This window comes from Lepidochelys kempii, chromosome 6, assembly GCF_965140265.1.
Source record: "Lepidochelys kempii isolate rLepKem1 chromosome 6, rLepKem1.hap2, whole genome shotgun sequence".
In the NCBI taxonomy this organism is placed as follows: domain Eukaryota; kingdom Metazoa; phylum Chordata; order Testudines; family Cheloniidae; genus Lepidochelys; species Lepidochelys kempii.
Window position 1 is genome coordinate 44,885,468 of NC_133261.1, and position 18,094 is coordinate 44,903,561.

At 42.0% G+C, this 18,094-nt stretch overlaps 1 protein-coding gene across 1 annotated transcript in view; it reads left to right on the top strand.

The window, feature by feature from the left end:
• KIF18A (kinesin family member 18A) overlaps positions 1 to 18,094 on the top strand; it is a 107,998-nt gene that overhangs the window by 13,891 nt on the left and 76,013 nt on the right. The window contains exon 5 of the mRNA XM_073350650.1: positions 9,538 to 9,735. Within this exon, the coding sequence (XP_073206751.1) occupies positions 9,538 to 9,735 (198 nt within the window). The remainder of the gene's footprint in view (positions 1 to 9,537; positions 9,736 to 18,094) is intronic.

Consider the following 18,094-nt stretch of genomic DNA (forward strand, 5'->3'; position numbering starts at 1 on the left):
AATGTCACACTTTTGTTCCAAATTCTATTCTTGTTGGTATGCTCACTATATTCCTTTGAACCCCAGGTCTCATATCTGTCACATCTCCCCTCTTGAGAGATTATGTACAATCCCAGCCCACAATACTACATAAACCATTCATTTTATGCAATGGTCCCCAAAGACAGTTAAACTTAATTCAATAAGGTGTCTCAAGGATATTGCCATTGTGGCAGATATGGAAATTTTCTGCAATAGAAACATTTGTATATGAAGAAATGAAGACTTAGGGGGGATGAGTTTCACTGCTTGTGGTGGGGAGGCTTGGGCACAATAGTGGGAAGGGACCCGGTTGGAAGGGGGAAACACACTGAATAGGTCAGCAAAAACAATGAGGAGTACTTGTGGCACCTGAGAGACTAAACAAATATGGCACAAGTACTCTTCCTTGTTTTTGCTGATAGACTAACACAGCTACCCCTCTGAAACCGAATAGGTCAGAGACTTGGCTGGAGAGTTGTGCCAAAGGACTGATGGGGCTCAGCTGGTGTGTGTGGGGGGAATGATCTGTACAACTGCCTAAATGATTACTAATCCCTACCAACAACATATCTTTTCCTCTTTAAAAAGAAATCTAGGAAATTCTATGGCAAAAAATACTTTAATGCAGAGTTAAGCATTATGGTGATGGTATGTCATCCCTTTGCAGAACTGAGTTAAGCAAAACTCCTCTGAAAACCAGCAAATACATGAGCAATTTTAACTTTATCCTCTTTCATTAGTGCCCCAACACACCCCATTAACACACACATCTTTACTCTAACCACACAGTTGCTGAAATGTATGAGCCCTTTTACCTCTTTTTTACAGTCAGTTTACTCTCAGCTATAGGATTACATATAACATTACTAAAGGACAAAAAAGAAAGGAACAGTTGCCTGTGTCACCTTTCCTCTACTCTCTTCAAGCAGTGCCTCAATATGTGCACAGCGTCTACTCTATAGATGTACCCACATTAGCTGGAGCAGAAGGTAGAAGGAAGGTGGCATGGACAACCTTTTCCTTTTTGTCCTTTTAATAGCATGAGATGGAATCCTGGGGGGCGGGGTCAGGCTCAAAGTCTTGTCTCTTTCACCTACAGAAGTTGGTTCAATAAAAAATATTACTTCACCTACATCTTTCTGAAAAACCTTTAGCAATTTGATAATAATTTTGCAGTAATATGGTCCGTTTAAAATTAACTAAAAGGAAATTAAATAAAACAAAAAAACCTTAACCTTAAGATGTATACTATTGCTTTGTCTACCTCAAACAGAAATTTCTGAATCTTGGAATTCCCCTTCTTTTGTTTAGCAATGAAAATTTTGTGTTCACTGTACAAACAAGGGAAATTTCTAGATTTAGAAGTTTCTGCTTGAGAGAAACTGCCATAGTAGTTGTCCAGTCCAGTTGTCTGTCTCTTGGGCTGGCTAACTGGAATACAGCTGCTGCAACTGAACTCTGTGTGTACGGTGACTAGAGTCAAACTATTTCAACATGAGCAAAAGTGGAAGACCCATTGCCCAAATTCATAGCTATTCTGAGAAAATTCATGAAGATGGCAAAGAATCTTGGATGCAAAAAATGCAAAGAAAAGGGGGTGGAAAGGCTGACCATACAAAGAACCACTTTGCAAAATGCAATTGAAAGAACAGATACCAGAACCACTGACTTTGAGTAACCAGATGCAAATATTAGAATCTGAATCAGGATGAAGGTATTAATAATACTGCATTGCCACTGCTAAGTACATCAAAAGAAAGTTGGCCAAAGACAATGAGGAAGTATCATGGTTTTTCAACCACAAATGGATATGCTTGTAATAACTCCACAACTGAAACAAAAAATAGACTAGAAAATTGCAGAATATTTTTACGCCTGTAATATTCCCTTTTTTTGTTGTTGAGAATCCAACTTTCAATCAATAATCAGCTGCCAAAGACTGGGCTACAAAGCACCCAGTTGAAAGAAGGATAGCAGGTGAACTGTTAGATGCGGTCACTGATGGTTTGAAGGTATTACTTCCTTGAGGAAAAACTAACCAAAATATTTACTAAACATTCCAGTGTTCAGTATTATCATTACATATATTCGTATAGTGCCCACTGCAGTTTTACTTTTTATTTGTACACTCTTAAATTAATCTCCGAATCTACTGCCACAATTTGAATATGTAAATAAAACTAAGTATTATGTGCTTTGCATTAATATGTTTTTTAAATAGGAAATGCCTTAAACTGTGACTGCCTGGTTTTTCCTGGGACAGTAAAAACATGATTTTACCCGGTAGAAACCACATCTGCTAAATACCATGCCATTCCTGCAAAGGTGATATCACCAGATTATTATTATCCAGTCAAAGTTTCTTCCACATTCATTGCAACTTCTCTTATCCAATTAGTCTTTGTAAATGAGCTAGATCTTGACCCTTTGCTTGGGTTTATTTTGTCTTTTTAGATCTATTTAAGATGTTGACCAAAATATTTAGTTGGCTTTCTCCTACAAATGTCTGTTTTCTTGTTCATTGCATAAACTGTTGTTCAAGAACCAAGATTCATTCCGTCAACAAAAGTAATCTACTACCTTATTTTATATTTGTCTGTATCTTATGTGCAGGATTATTTACACTAGAGCTGGGTTTAAAAAAAAATTGTTTTTTTCTTCAAACAGTAAATTCACTGAGAGATGCATTTGGGAGGGGGCTGGAGGTGGGGGTGCAGTGTCTGACTGGGGATGGGGGGGTGGTCTAGCCAGGAGTTAGGGTGTGGGAGGGCGCTCAGGGCTGGGGTAGCGGGTTGGGGTGTAGAGCACTTACCTGGGGCAGCTCCCGTTTGGTGCGGGGGGTGCAGGTTCGGGGAACTCGGGTGGCTCCATGCGGCCCCGTGCTTGCTCCGCAGGCACCGCCCCCTGCAACTCCCATTGGCCGCGATTCTCGGAGCCGACCCCCGTTCCTCCCTCCCGTCGCCACAGCCTGGCAAGGATGGAATGAGGGGGCTTAGGGGCTGCGGCCCAGGGCTAAGTGGGCCCCAGAGCCCTGGGCTGCAGCCCCTGAATCCCCACCCCCTTTCTGAATCCATCCCTGCGAGCACAGGCTGGAGGACTCAGGAGGAGCAGGGGCAACCATGTAGCCGGAGAGAAGCAGCGGTTTCCCCTTCAAAGCGACGCTTCTCTCCGGCCGGCTGCGCAGCTGCCCTGTGCTCCTCCTGAGTCCTCCAGCCCACATTCGCAGCGCTCCGGCCAGCTGCATCTCCTGCCTGCTCCCCTGAGGGTGCAGGTGAGCCTCCCTCCCTGCCCTCCTGCTTCCCCACAGCTTCTATCCCTGCAGCTCCTCTCCCGTGGAGAAGTGCCCCCCTCCCCCTGCAGGGGGTGCACTGGTGCTGAGCTGACTGAGTGCCCGGCCTGGGGCCCCCTGTCATTGGGGGACCCTGTGCCAGGGCAATGTGTGTTTCATGGTAAATCCACCCATGGGAATGGGAGTGCCAAAACTTGTTGGAAATTTGGGTCAGACCAAATAGTTTCAGCCAAAAAATGAGATGCAGAAGGGGAGTTGAAAAAATCAAAATGGCGTGTTTCAACTTTTTTTTTTTTAAACTCTTTCATTCTGAAATCTAGCTTTAGCTTTGTCTCTGTGAGTGTGTGTGTGTGTTTATTTTAACACAACAAAAAGGTGAAAAACACCTGAAAATAAAATATAACCCCAAAAAAATTTTTGTTTTGAGTGTTTTCCAAGTCAAAATATATATTTTGTTTGTTTTGGCCCCTGAACTTAAAAATTGGTTCTAATTACACATCCACTTATAAGGTGCATTTATAGGTAGAGAAAAAAAGCCAAACTGATGGCATGGATTGGAACCATAGCTAATTGGGGAGCTGTGTATGAACTGAATGGTTCAGAACTACTTAGTTGTGCTAACATTTTCTTTTCCACACTTGGGTTTTATCATACTCAGGTTTTTTCACATTGCACTGTACATGTGCATGGAACTTTACAGACCAATAAACTTGTTAACTCAGAAGTATAAATTACAGATGATGGTTCAACAAGAAGGGGTTTTGTAGAGAGCCCAAAACTTAACTGATGTCTGTATAGGAACTATAGGATTGATTTTATTCAAGACAGAATTGACTGATGCTGTGGACAAGCAATACTGATTATATTACTAGTGCATTGAAAATATGCCACCTGAACTAAATATACACAACTTTGAAGGGCTTGTCAGCACAGGAACACGCTACCACAACTAGCTTTATCTTCAGACAAGCTTTATCTACGCAGGGGTTCTCAAACTGGGGGTTGTGACCCCTCAGGAGGTCATGAAGTTGTTATATGGGGGGGTCGCGAGCTATTGGCCTCCATCCCAAACCCCGCTTCATCTCCAGCATTTATAATAGTGTTAAATATTTTTTAAAAGTGTTTTTAATTGTATATGAGGAGTGTCTCACTCAGAGTCTTGCTGTGTGGAAAGGGGTCACCAGTACAAAAGTTTGAGAACCACTGACCTTCAGGATGGACTCTTTTGTAAAACTGCACGCGTATTAGTGTGGACAAGCCTCCTCAATCTGCTGACATCTTAACAAAAGACCTGCTCTGAGCAAATTTAGAGCATGGCTTGTTTGTTTTTAAGTGGCAGCCTCAGGAGTTTTGTCTACCTTAGTCTTCCACTTTAACAGTGTTGGTGGGGAATTTTTTTTTAAAATTTGTATTATGGGAAATTCGTTATCTCAGCTTCACACCTGTCATACCAGTGTTTTGCACACATCTTTCGCTGTGTCTCGTATCTTCAATATGCACTTCTGCAAAGTCTGGGATCAAGATGTCTAGAGAGCAACTCTCTCAGGGCCTTACTGCTCCTCAGTTTCTTCTTTTCCTCATATTTTTTCTGGTCTGTCCCATCACAGCCTACTTTTATTTGTTGATAATAAGACTGTGGACCAATTGTCCTTTTGCTCTCTCTTTTTTAACACCTCTGTGTGGATGCAGGGAGGCGGGTGTCCATGTGTTGCCATTATCTAGAACTGAGTAGTATAGATGCCTCTTGACGGAGAGGATCTACACATCCTGTTTAAAAAAATAAACCTAGTGCTGTATAACTCCAGTATCAGTTTTGGAGACCTACTTGTTAAGGCTCTGTGCTCTACATGAGAAACACCAAAATCCTGACTCCTTCAGGTAAACTGAGGATGCTAAGGATCAAGCACAATTCCCTGTGAAGGACCACTTGCAAAAATGGTCAAAGTGTCTGAGTCAGCTGAGTACAGAGCTGAGATTGACTTTGGGGAACCACTTTTCAGAAGGGACCTGTGCCCCAAATGAGTGCCACTGATGTCCCCTTACTGGGCTGACTGAATCTGTTCTGATGAGTCAGCACCATTAACCCTAAGCTCTGCATAAGAGATGCTGAAGTTGTCAGATGCATGTTTGTCAACCAGCGGCAGGGGGTATAACACAACCAACTGCGAAGAGTGGCTCACTAAATCTCTGACTGTTGTATTTTTCTCAGACATACGAGCACCCTTGTCTATATCTAGACTTTGGCTCTCAGGAAAGTGCACAGTGTTCAGGAGTTTTGTATACACAAAGAATACTTTACATCTGTCTCGCTGCAGAGGTGCCAAAGGACAAGTTCTTCACCAGTGAACTTGAGTAACCTCTTTCACTACCTGACCTTTGGGCTGGCTGTGGTGGTACTGCCCACACTTCAACACTATGAACACCTGAGCCACAACATGTCATATAAGATGCTTTACTGAGAGACTCAATGGAAATGTGTGCCTTTCACAGATCCTTTCTCATCCTCCCTTACCATAAGAATAGTTTCAGCTGGTGGACTGGAGTGCTCACCTAGATCTCCATCCTCCACAAGTTTTATGAACTCTGAAGAAAACAAGATGCCACATCATGATACTGAAGATAAGTGTTGTTTGTCTGGCTTGCAAGGTTTTCACTCTGGTCAAATCTTCCAAACCTGTCCAAATTCTGATGGGCAAGATTAGGGCCATGTATTCACCAACTATTAAAGGATGGTTTGATCTAGCCAGATGCATCTAAGTTTTTCTGCTCTGGGAGGATAGCCTCCACAAATGACTCATCTACCATGGAAAGATGTCTTAGTAGTCTTTTTTTAGTAGAGATTATAGTCAACATCACAAATGGTTTATGAAGTCTGTGTTGCATCACCTGTTCTACAAGTGAAATGAATCACAGTTAGGTCTCTTTCCATTAATTGGTAATGCCCATCGAGTCCAGGTCTGCTTCAGGATCAAGGAAGACCCAACATCATGACTGTCTTTCTCTGGACTTGGATCAGGAATTCCTCTGTGAATGACCTCTGATATTGTTGATTCAGGAAGTCTTTCTGAACATGAATTGGTATGTACCCAAGATGCTGTCAATAGCCCTGGCGTGGTAGTCAGCAGATTTGTCCTGACATCCAGTGTTTGACTTTGGAACTACAAGTCCTGTTTTCCAGTTTACTGGATCTCAAGGTTGAAGTGTCTCCACCCATGTCAGTTTATTGGATCTGCAACTAGAATCTTAGATTGCTGGAAGAGTTAGGGCAGGTCTACATTTAAAAAGCTGCAGTGGCGCAACTGCACCACTGCTACGTTTTAGTGAAGATGCTCCTACACTGACTGGAGAGCTCCTCCCTTTGGCATAGTTAATCCACCTTCATGAAAGATTAGCTATGTTTGCTCCTGTTGACAGCGCTGTATACACTGGAGTTTAGGTTGGTATAACTACATTGCTCAGGGGTGTGGATTTTTCACACCACTGAGAACCTGGTTATACAAACGTAAGTTTGTGGTGTGGACCTGGCTTTAGTTGAGGGTGTTCTACTTGAACAACCAGAAGAGAGAATTTGAGCAGTTCAAAGGGGAGTGAATTGGTGACCGTCATTCTTATTACCCTTGGAACAAATTTAAAACTCTTCAACTTCTAGTTGGATGTCATTTGGCTGCTATTCCAATTTTCCACCTTCCAGTGTATGGGTCAACTGTCTTTATGTACCCTACAGTAATCAAGTTTATGAAAGGTTTGCTCCATATGCTACTGGGGCTGCTTAGAGTAGGTCCTTTGCCACAAGAGACTGATTTTTCCATTTCAATGTATTTGCAGTGCAATGGGCACTGCAGTGGAACAGACTATTTAAAGCCACTTTTGGAGTATTTCTTTCAGTACCTGCTACTGTAGGGTGCATTGTGTATACGTGTGTGTGTGTCTGTCTGTCTGTCTGTCCCTTTGCCTTGTAGTCCCAAATGAGAGCTGTGTCTGAGCCCAGATTACAACACAGCTCCTCTGTTCAAACATTTTTTAGACTGTTCAGGGAAAAAATCTCTGTGAAGAGAACATTCCTAGAGAATTGATGAATTATGTGACCGTTAGACCGAGTTAGATACAGAAAATATGGTCTTATCAGAGTAAATAGTTTTTTAGGACCTCTCTGGCTGCTCTCTTACTGGCTACAGCTCAGGCAGGACCTGCTGTCCCACAATCGCAGCAGTCTCCTGCAGCCGAACCTGGCAGCACCGCACCTGATAGCGTGGCTGCTGCATGGTTAAATGTGGAGGAGTTTGAGCGCTTGGCAGCTGTCCAGCTGGTCCTGGTGGGCAGCAGAAAGCCCTCCATTAAAGCAACCTACCTGGCCAAATGGAAGCGGTTCGCTTTTTTTGGACCTCAGATAAAGGTATTCAGCCTGAGTGGGCCTCGCTGCAGTTGATCCTGGACTACCTTCTGTATCTCAAGCTCCGAAGCCTGTGCCTTTCATCTATAAAGGTCCACTTGGCTGCTATTTCGGCCTTCCGTCCACTGCTCGAGGGTAGGTCGGGTTTCACCCAGGACATGACTGCCAGGTTCTTCAAGGGCCGCAAGCACCTCTACCCACACTTCAGGGACCCCGTTCCACCATAGGACCTGAATCTTGTGCCTCTGGCTTCCTGCTCTCTCCTCCTCCTGTCCTGGAATGTCACGTTCCTAGTTGCAATAACATCTGGCTGACAGGTCTCCCAGATTAGGCCGCTTGCCTCGGAACCTCCCTATAGAGTCTTCTACAAAGACACGGTCCAGCTGTGGCCACACCTGGCTTTCCTGCCCAAGGTTATCTCACAGTTTCATATGGGCCAGGACATTTTGTTACCTGTCTTTTTTCCTAAGCCGCATAAGTTGGAGGAGTGTAGGGTGCATTCGCTAGACATCAGGAGGACTCTAGCCTTCTACATTCAAAGGACCAAGCCATTCTGCAAGTCGACGCAATTGTTCATTGCGGTGGTCTACAGGATGAAAGGGCATCTGGTGTCCACTCAAGAATTTCTTCTTGGATGATTCTGCATTCGCTGTTACAATCAGGCAAGGGTGCCACCTCCGGTGATAGTAACTGCCCATTCAACCAGGGCACAAGCCTCTTCAGCAGGTTCCCTAGCCCAAGTGCTTATCCAGGACATCTGTAGGGCGCCCACCTGCTTGTCCGTCCACATGTTCACGTCCCATTACGCAGTTACCCAGCAAGCCCGAGACGACGCTGCCTTTGGTAGAGCAGTACTGCATGCCGCTAGACTATGAACTCTGAGCCCACCTCTGCGGATATTGCTTGTGAGTCACCTAGAATGGAATTGACGTGAGCAAGCACTCGAAGAAGAAAACATGGTTACCTACCTTTTTCATAACTCTTCTTCAAGATGTCTTGCTCACGTCAGTTCCATTACCTGCCCTTCTACCGCCCCGTCAGAGTTGCCGGCAAGAAGGAACTGAGAGGGCATAGGGTCGGCACCGCCTGTTATACCAGTGCATGAGTGTGGCACTCCAGAGGGCACTCCAGCTGACCCTACGGATACCACTAAGACAAAAATATCTGAGTGTACACATGGGCGCTCGCACACCTAGCATGGAATGGACATGAGCAACGCATCTCAAAGAACAACAGTTATGAAAAGGTAGGCAATCGTTTTTTCCACAATGTGAATGAATGGGCAATACTGCTGAGCTACAGTTACTTACCAGTAACTTCTCTTTACTGAAGATCAGAACATCCACTCTCTTTTCTTATGGCACTTGGGACTCTACACTGTGAATTTAAAAACTATTCTGTCTTTTTGGACAAGACACATTACATTTAAAATGACCATTGCATTATATACATCTCGAAGAAAAAAAAGCCATTTTACTCTGAAGTGTGCAAGACTGATTTGAAAGTGCATTTGTATCTTTAGCAGGTAAACTTGAATTTTCTCCTATTACTACATAAAGTGGGTAGCATACAATATTACGACTTGTTGGAGGGGAGCAGATAATCTTTGAACTTATCGCACTCTGTCCCTCTCCCCTAAATAGTCATTTCTGCTTAATACTTCAGTATGTACAGAGTGATAACTCCAGGCAGTGCTTTGTAAACACCTACACAAACATTTTTATGTAACTATCCTTATGATGTGGAATTGTATTGTCCTTTAAATAAGAGCTGTTGCTTGGGGAGAGGTTGGTGGTGGTGGTTTTTTTAATCCTTGCAGTTTTTTTTTCTCTTATAGATTTATTTAAGGCAGCAAGATAAAACAGCAAGTATCAGTCAAAATGTTCGTATTGCCAAAATGTCCCTCATTGACCTGGCAGGGTCTGAACGTGCCAGTGCCACAAATTCCCAAGGAGCTCGTTTTAGAGAAGGGACCAACATTAACCGTTCCCTGCTAGCTCTTGGAAATGTTATTAATGCGCTGGCGGATCCAAAGGTAAGTGCTGCTTTGTTTCAAATACAATAAATGTGCACACGTGTCAACTTTTCCTTATACCGTTTAACCAGAGGGAATAGCATTAAAAAGAATACAACCTTGTCTTATATTTTCTAATATGTGCACTAATTTCGAAAATATATAAAAACTTCTTTCCCTGTGGACTCCCACTGTAGGAATTGTCTGCTATACTTTGCAATCACTGAACAATCTAAAGCAGCTTAACTGTTGTATGGTGAGCACACACTGAGTGCTGATGTCACATTTCATGTGCACTTATGGGGAGGGAGCCTTTTATAAGAGTCCTGAATGCCTCTTTTATCACTAGTGCTAGCAATCTCATTACCAGCATCATCTTCTCCTTGATTGCCAAATTCGTTTAGTTAGAATTTTTGTAGTAATTAGTTAGCTTAACTATATGTAGATTTTTATATAAAAATGTAGCACACTGCTTTTCCCAACCTTTAGCTTTAGAACATTTATCCAATGAGAAATATGTCCAGGCTTTAAGCATTGCGCTACATGCCTGAATAAAGTGTCACTCTAGGATCCCCTTGTTACATACCTAAAATGCCTGAGAGAGAGGGATTCATAAGGGTAAATAAGTTTTTGTTCCTGTCCCACAAACATTACATCCTAGAATTCATCTGTTCGTAAAAGGAAAAGTTTTTGCTCTCGGGTGTATAATATTCATGTCTCCTAAACGCTTGCCTGCTTCCACAATACTAAATTACCTACTGTAGATAAAGAAGAAGCAGGATTGTGCTTCAAGGTTCATTAAGTGGCTATTTCTTCTCTGAAGTTTGCTTTAGGTCGTTTTAAATAATACACAGGAGAAATTGTTTGAGACATCACAATAATGAAGTGAGGTTTGTAATTATACAGCTAAAGAGTATCATTGAGAATCACAGCATTTGTCAGGTCTACATAATTAACAAATCATTAACACATGCAGAATGTGAATGTTTTATGGCTTTCAGTGTTTTATTGCCTTTTTTAGCAAACTTCATTCCTCACCCATTTGTTGTAAAATGTTACTTGAAAGGGTTGTCAGATCTGTATCCCACAACCTGTTCGCTATTGGAATGTGACCTTGCTACTTCCTGGCTGCTCTTTTAGAACTACTGGGATTATGTTGTTTAACCATTTCTTCATTTACATTATTTTCCTTTAGTTTCTTTATCGGTTGCCATCTCATCTAGGTAGGTTAGTGAAATCCTTAGGTGAAGGACTCTCTTCTTGTACAATATTTCCCAATGATGAGATAATGTGTCACCAAAGTTCATTCAAGTTTGTCATTCAAAGTTTATACCAAAGATAAACCAAACCATTTATTTATCTTTCATATCTCTTCTCCAAAGCCATCAAGCATATTCAGAGAGGCTTGTGTGTATAAAGTGAATAGAAAAAGAGTATAGAGCTATTTCTGGTACAGTACCACGCTGTTCCAGAAGTCATTCTTCTTGTTCATGGCCTTTGGGGGGATGCAGTCCTCTCCCACCCCTGAGCCCAGCTCATACATAGAAGACACTGCCCCGGGGGGGGCCCTGTGGTTGGGCTGGGGGGCGGCTGCAGATGGGTTCTGGGGGTGAAGGAATGCGGGTATCTGGGCTGCGGGGAGAGGATGCGGGTATCTGGGCTGGGGGATTCCACGACTGGAGAAGGGGAGTTTGGGTTTATTGGCTGGGTCTGGGGGGAAGGAGTTGTGGGTGTCTGGCCCCCCAGCTGGCCTCTGGAGGGGGAGAGGTCAGAGGAACAGGAACTGGGTTGTCGTAGGGGTTTCTTTAACTCTCTACTCCTGGGGGGATTTTTGTGTGTCTCTGTATTGTTACAGACATACTTGCTGACAGGTATTTTGAAATAAATTATCAAAATAATTGAAACTGGTGTGATTATGTAGTGTTATTTTGACAAATAAAATTTGCAGAATTTTAAAATTCTGTGTGCAGAATTTTTAAATTTTTTGGCGCAGAATGCACCCAGAAGTACATAATGTATCCTTTGAAATTTGTAAGCCTGCCACTTACTTTAATTCATTCATTTCATGTATTCAACTGTACTCTCAACTCTAGAGCCAGATCGGAAGTTAATTTCAGGAATATGTCCTTCGGTCCTTATTTACATAAGTGCCTTCTTGAGGGATCTGCAGAAGTATCCTCATGAAGGAGGGGGGAAAAGTTACTATTAACGTTTTCTTTATGTATTGCTATTTCCTGTCCCTACTAGCCTTCTCTTTCTTGCTTCATTGGATTGCTACTGGTTTTGTAGATAAAATGGAGAGAGTGGTTATGGACGGAACCATTTATAATGCATTGAAACTTAGGAATCAGAATTGAGGGTTGTGTATATGTACTGTCATTGCAATGGACCAACAGACGTGGCCTACCTCCTGTTAAACTGCTTTAGAATCTTTCCATGATTGTGAGCCATGGCTTATAACATCTACCACAGTGGCATCCCACATGTGGGCTGGGGCCATTTGTGACCTCTGTGGCCCTTGTGGGCAACTATATTAAGAAAACTTCAATTTGATTATGAACTGAAGATATATTCCTGAGCCACACTGCACCTTTTAAGTGGCTGGACCAGTCCTGTTACAACAGGGAGGAAGTAAGAGGCCCTGCTTCCACAACTGGTCCCTTTTTGTATCATAATGGTTCACTCTGGCCTTGGAATCTCAACGGCTTTCCCTTCAGCCACCCAAAGCAACTTTGATGTGAGGCTAAAGCGCTCTGAACAGCAACTGTTCAGTTCTTGCTACAGCTGCTCGGCTCTCTACCATTGGCTATCTGCTGAGTTACAGGGAATGGAGAAGAGTATCACTGGCTACTTTATTGCCTGTTTCCCTGCTAGGATGTAGGAGCCCCAGGGAGAGCAGGCAAGGAGATCAACTGACTGCCTGAGTGTAGGGAGTGCCTATTGCAGAATGGATGTTTGCTCCCTCCCTCACCCAGCAGCCCAGGAGAGGGGGAAAGAAATAGGCAAGAACCAAAAAAACTGTTATAGTGCCCTGATTTTCTGCTCCAAGCCATGTTAGAGAAGCTTGGGGGATGTTATTAACTTGTGCCAGCTAGCTATGGACTTTAGTGTAATGTAATGCTTAAACAACTTTGCTGTCTTTTTTTTTTTAAGAGATCCCATGGAATATAAAATAAGATGTTAACAAGTTACAGCAATTGTATTATGTATTATATTTGATTATATATACACACACACACACTGTAATGTGTTTTCTTTTGTTTTTTTAAAAAAACCACTGGTATTACCCCTATAAGCTGGCTCCAGACTGCAGCATAGTTGTGTGAAGAGTGTAATATCAGAGTCTAGTGTATGCTGGGCATCTCCTAGAGCAGGATCTAGTGAGTCTGCACTTCAGGGGGGTAGTCTTATGGGTAAGGTTTTTCTTTCATGGTGTGCTGCATACTCTGTGCCTTGGGACATCCCTTTTTAAAAAAAAAAAAAGGCAAATTTAGAAGTGGCTCCAAGCAGGCTACTTTTAATGCAGGCCTTGGAGGGAGAGGGGAGGAAACTGTAACATAAACTTACTAGCTAGAGGGTTAAACATGCTTGTCAGCAAACAATACACAATGTGAAGATGGAGAAAACCAGCAGTAAGGTCTGGGACAGTGTCTTGAGAACCTAAGTCACAGCTCCAGCTGCTTGTAATGGGGAGTATACATAGATTTCTTCCATGTCCAGACACTGCAAACCCTGATTTGCAGAGGCTCCATATTTCTCATCAACTCTTGACTAGTGTGTGTTATAGAAACATGAAGCCCTGCTTTTTTCTGTCTGCTGGAACAGAGAAGAAAGGGGTTTGTTTGTTTCTCTTCCATCAACCTTTTCCAACCCTTATCCCCCAGCCTGCCTAGTGCTTAGGGGAGACTGGTTTCTATTTTACTCATCTTAGCCTTTTGTTTTTGAGTTCCAGCATCAGTATGTAATAGACATGATTTTTTGACAATTTCACTGCTGCCCAATTTGTTCTGAACAGCGGTAGAGAAACTGACCAATCTTGCTAATTCCACTCTTTTGCTGCTGCTTTGCAAAGCTATGAGCACAGCAACAGATACATCAAAGTTGTCTGCATATTAGGAAGATGATAGTGCATACGTTTATATTTGATTCACATTAGGAGGTTATTTTTACAACCATAACATGCTGAGCCAAAATCCTAGTACATAAAATAAATGGGAACACAGGTAAAAACAAACCTGTAATTTAAGTATGAAAAAATATCAGATTATTACAAATGCAAACAAAGATAGTGAGTTGCCACGTCACAAACAATAGTCCATATTCCAGATCACAGAAATATTTTTGGGTCCCTTCATTTTTGTAGCATGATATGTACTGGAATTGTCTTTTTCCCAGGGAAGCTATTAAATTACCACTTTTTTTTTTTTATTTGGCCCTGCATTCAGGCAAGAAACTAACAGAAATCTGAAGCAATGTGCTGCAAATTAGGCTGAATTTTTTTCACTCATTTATACTTAGGTTTAAAGAATAGGCTACTTGATCTATTCTCAGTACTCAGCATTCATGTTAGGTGTTGCAGGACGGGTATTTTCCAAAATAATTGCCCAATTAGTTACCTACTTATGCATAAATGGTCTTCGTTTTTTCAAATCCATAGTTACTGTAGATGTGACTCTTGGATTCTCTCCCCTCACCTCTCCTCACATTTCACTGTGACACACAGATTTAGTGTAATAAAGCAAAGTGAAAATCAAGGATAAGAGCATACTGCTTAGGGCTGCCACTTTTGGTAATTTCACTTGTGGAATACCAAGTGATTTCATGGCATCATATTGATGAGGCTTCCCTAAGCAAAGTTAACTGACTTTGTTCAGCTAGACTTGCAGGATATGGGATATACTGAGAAATGGTGGGACTTATAGAAACCCTAATCTGCTAGGATAGCAGGAAGAAAAGGAGAGTTAATTTTATCAATGAGCCTAAATACAGGGGAGAGAAGTTAACACAAGGGGGAGAGGGGTATCTGTAAGACAAAACAGGCCAAATTCTTCCTCAGGAAGTTTCAGTGTGGCATCTGTTAACATTGGTAGGAGATGTGTACCAGAGACAGCAGAATATAGCCCTTAGATTTTAGGTCTGTGGGTTTTTTTATGCATATGTTTCCTGTGTTCATATTATTTCTCAGGATAATGCCTCACAGCTAGATATGTTTGAGAGAGCAGATTGTTGCTTTGGAGATTTCCTTCAAATTACTGGTTACTTTCAGTGTGGAGCATGTAGCTAAGTGATGGAGCATAGGATTTTAAAAATTACATGTTGCAGCTGTAGGTAGTTCTCTTCAAAGTTTCATAACCTCTGTGTTTCAGGTGTGATTATTAATTATATTCAAATACTTGAGATTTGCGGATTATCAATAATGGCATGATAATATAAAACTTGGTAAATATATTGCTTTATATCCATTTATCAAGCCCACTTGACCAAAGTATGTAAGTATTCATTATCCCCATTTTACCAATGGGGAAACAGAGGCAAAGATTGCAATTTGGCTAAGTCGCACAGCAAATGAGAGACAAAACCCTTCTCTTAATGCCTAGCATGGTGTCCTATAATTGGACCATGCTGCCTCTTTATTACAAAACTAAAACGTTTGCAATTCAAATGAGAAATCAGATAATACAGTGGGGAAACCATAGCTCTAATTTGGACTTCAGCTTTTCCTTTCTGATCCTTTCAAGAAGCTTGGCATCCTAAATGTTGGCAGGGGCTTAATATTTTATTGTTTTCATGCTACCCCATGCTGAATTTTCAGCAACTGAACAAAGGATGTCCATTCTTCTTGGTAACGGGGTCCTGTAACTTGGAGCCTTAAGAACTTTAGATTCCTGTCCACTATAGCTACACATGCTATGTTGGACAATTCTTACATTAACAACACAGTTGTGGGCCCTGGGACCACTGATATACAGTCTTCCAAATGGTTTTAAATAATTGGAGAAAAAAGACTGAGGGTATTTTTCCTTCTGGAGTCAAGGCGCATTTCACTCAATGTTTTATGTTCTTGAAAGTTTGTGTCAAGGTGGCTATGTAATTGGCATAGTTGAAAAATGTTACCCCAGCCAAAACAAAAGCCAGCAAAATGTCACACACAACATGTGGGAGTTTCTCCTCAAGAAATCCTTGTGGCTCACTGTTTCTGTCAAGCAGGGTAATGTGCTTGTAAATTTCATCTGACAGAAAATGTATTGCAACATCAACAGCACCAGAGAACTGCAGAGCTAAATTGTGGAAGAGTAACTATCAAACCCCTTCAGCAAGCTGTACCATAAAGAAACTTGTGCTAGGATAAATAAACCCAATGTAATACAAAATCTGAAGGAGCAGCACATGCTAGTGTCTGTACAAAGGAAATTCCCTCCCCATTCCCTGAACAGACAGTGAGGCAAAAATATAGTTACTTTCCTCTTCTTGCCCAGTTAACTTGGATAAATTGGGCCAAGAAACACTCATACTTATCTGGCAGGAGGTTAAAACAAAGATAATTGGACAATTTATCTAATTTCTGTGTACATATGTCTGCTCATGTACAAAGTGATAGCTGTCAAAGTAGATGACAGTTAATTTTGTTCCTAAATTCCAATTTCTCTCCAGCCTGACACCTCATCTTGTCTTTTCTTTCTATTCAACATTTTTAAAATTACCATTCTTTTTTGTCCTGTTGTCTAAACATCTCTTGACTTGATTACTGTAACCCCTCCTCCTCTCTGGACTCCCTAAAACCCAGATCACTCCTCTAAAGTACATAATGCAGCGTTAAAGTTCTTCCTTATCTACCAGTAAAGGCATGTCTCTTCTCTCTTTACATCCCTCCTCCAGCTCCTTCTTGCTCCCTATAGCTATTTCTACACTTTACTGCTGGGGGAATTCTGCGTACAATATTTTAAAATTTTGCAAATTTTATTTGTCAAAATAACACTATATAATCACACCAGTTTCAATTATTTTGGTAATTTATTTCAAAATACCTATCAGCACTATGTCTATAACAATACAGAGACAAAAAAAAATTCCTCCAGGAGTAGAGAGTTAAGGAAACCCCTACGACAATCCATTTCCTCCCCCCAGAATCCAGAAGGGGGACCAGAAATCTGCACTCTTTAACCCCCAAGCCCACCTACACACCTCCAGGCCAATCACTCGCATGCACCCCCTACTCCCTCCCCACCCAGACCCCAGCTGCAGGCCCCCAGCCCAGACATTCGCGCATGCACACACCAAGAGCCCATGGATCCAGAGGGAGAAACAGTGTGATGCTGGGTCCCAGGCTTGTATGGAGTTTCCTGCAGGACGCCTCCTTCCTTCAGAGCATGCTGAGACCTGCAGCAGTTCGGAATCCTCCAGCTCCCTCCCTGTTCCCCCAGCAGTGTCTTCTACGTGTGAGCTGGGCTCTGCTGGGTCCAGTAGCCCCTAGTGGCAGCCAGCAGTTCTGCAGCCCATTTCTGTGGAGGAAAAGGAAATTCTGCCCAAAAACCATTAATTTCTGTGCAAATTCTACATGTGCAGTGGCACAGAATTCTTGCAGGAATAACACTTCAAGCTAGGGCTGTGATTCCCCTGCTCACGTACACATGCTCACACTAGCTTTCATTAAGCTAGCATGTGTATAAATAGCATTGTAGCCACTGTTGCATGGATAGCAGCAGTGGCGGAATGGTTGAGTTGTGCCAAGTACATATTTGCGCCACATGTCTAATACGCTAGACCTCTGCTGTCCTCCTTCAGATGACTCTAATATACTTGTTTCTTCCTCATTATCTATAAAAAGTTTTAAAAATAGTTTTTCCACTCCATTATTACATTGAATGAAATCAGGAAAAACTAATTCTAATGAGAGTTCAAGTTTTGTTTTATTTTTCTATCTCCTTTAGGGCTCTGAATTCACTTTAAGATGTAGTCATGAAAAGTGCTGTATTAAGAGCTAGGTATTATCTAGTCTTATATGTCTGGTTCTTAGATTGTATCCAGCATAGCTGTAGCTGTGTCGGTCCCAGGATGTTAGAGAGACAAGGTGGGTGGGGTCATATCTTTTATTGGACCAAATTCAGTTGGTGAGAGAGACACACTTTCGAGCCACCCAGAGCTCTTCCCCAGATCTAGACCTGATGATGTTACTTCACCTACCTTGGTTCTTAGATTGTAAGTGTACTCATAATGGGGCAGGAGCTAGTTGGATCCTGTACAATGCCAAACACACTATTGGTGCTTACCTAATTATATTTAATATCTTTAATAATAACTTATCTAACCACTTTCATTCACTTTCAGAAGTGAACAATCCCAAAATCTTTTCTTATGTTTAAGCAAACTCTCATGATATTTT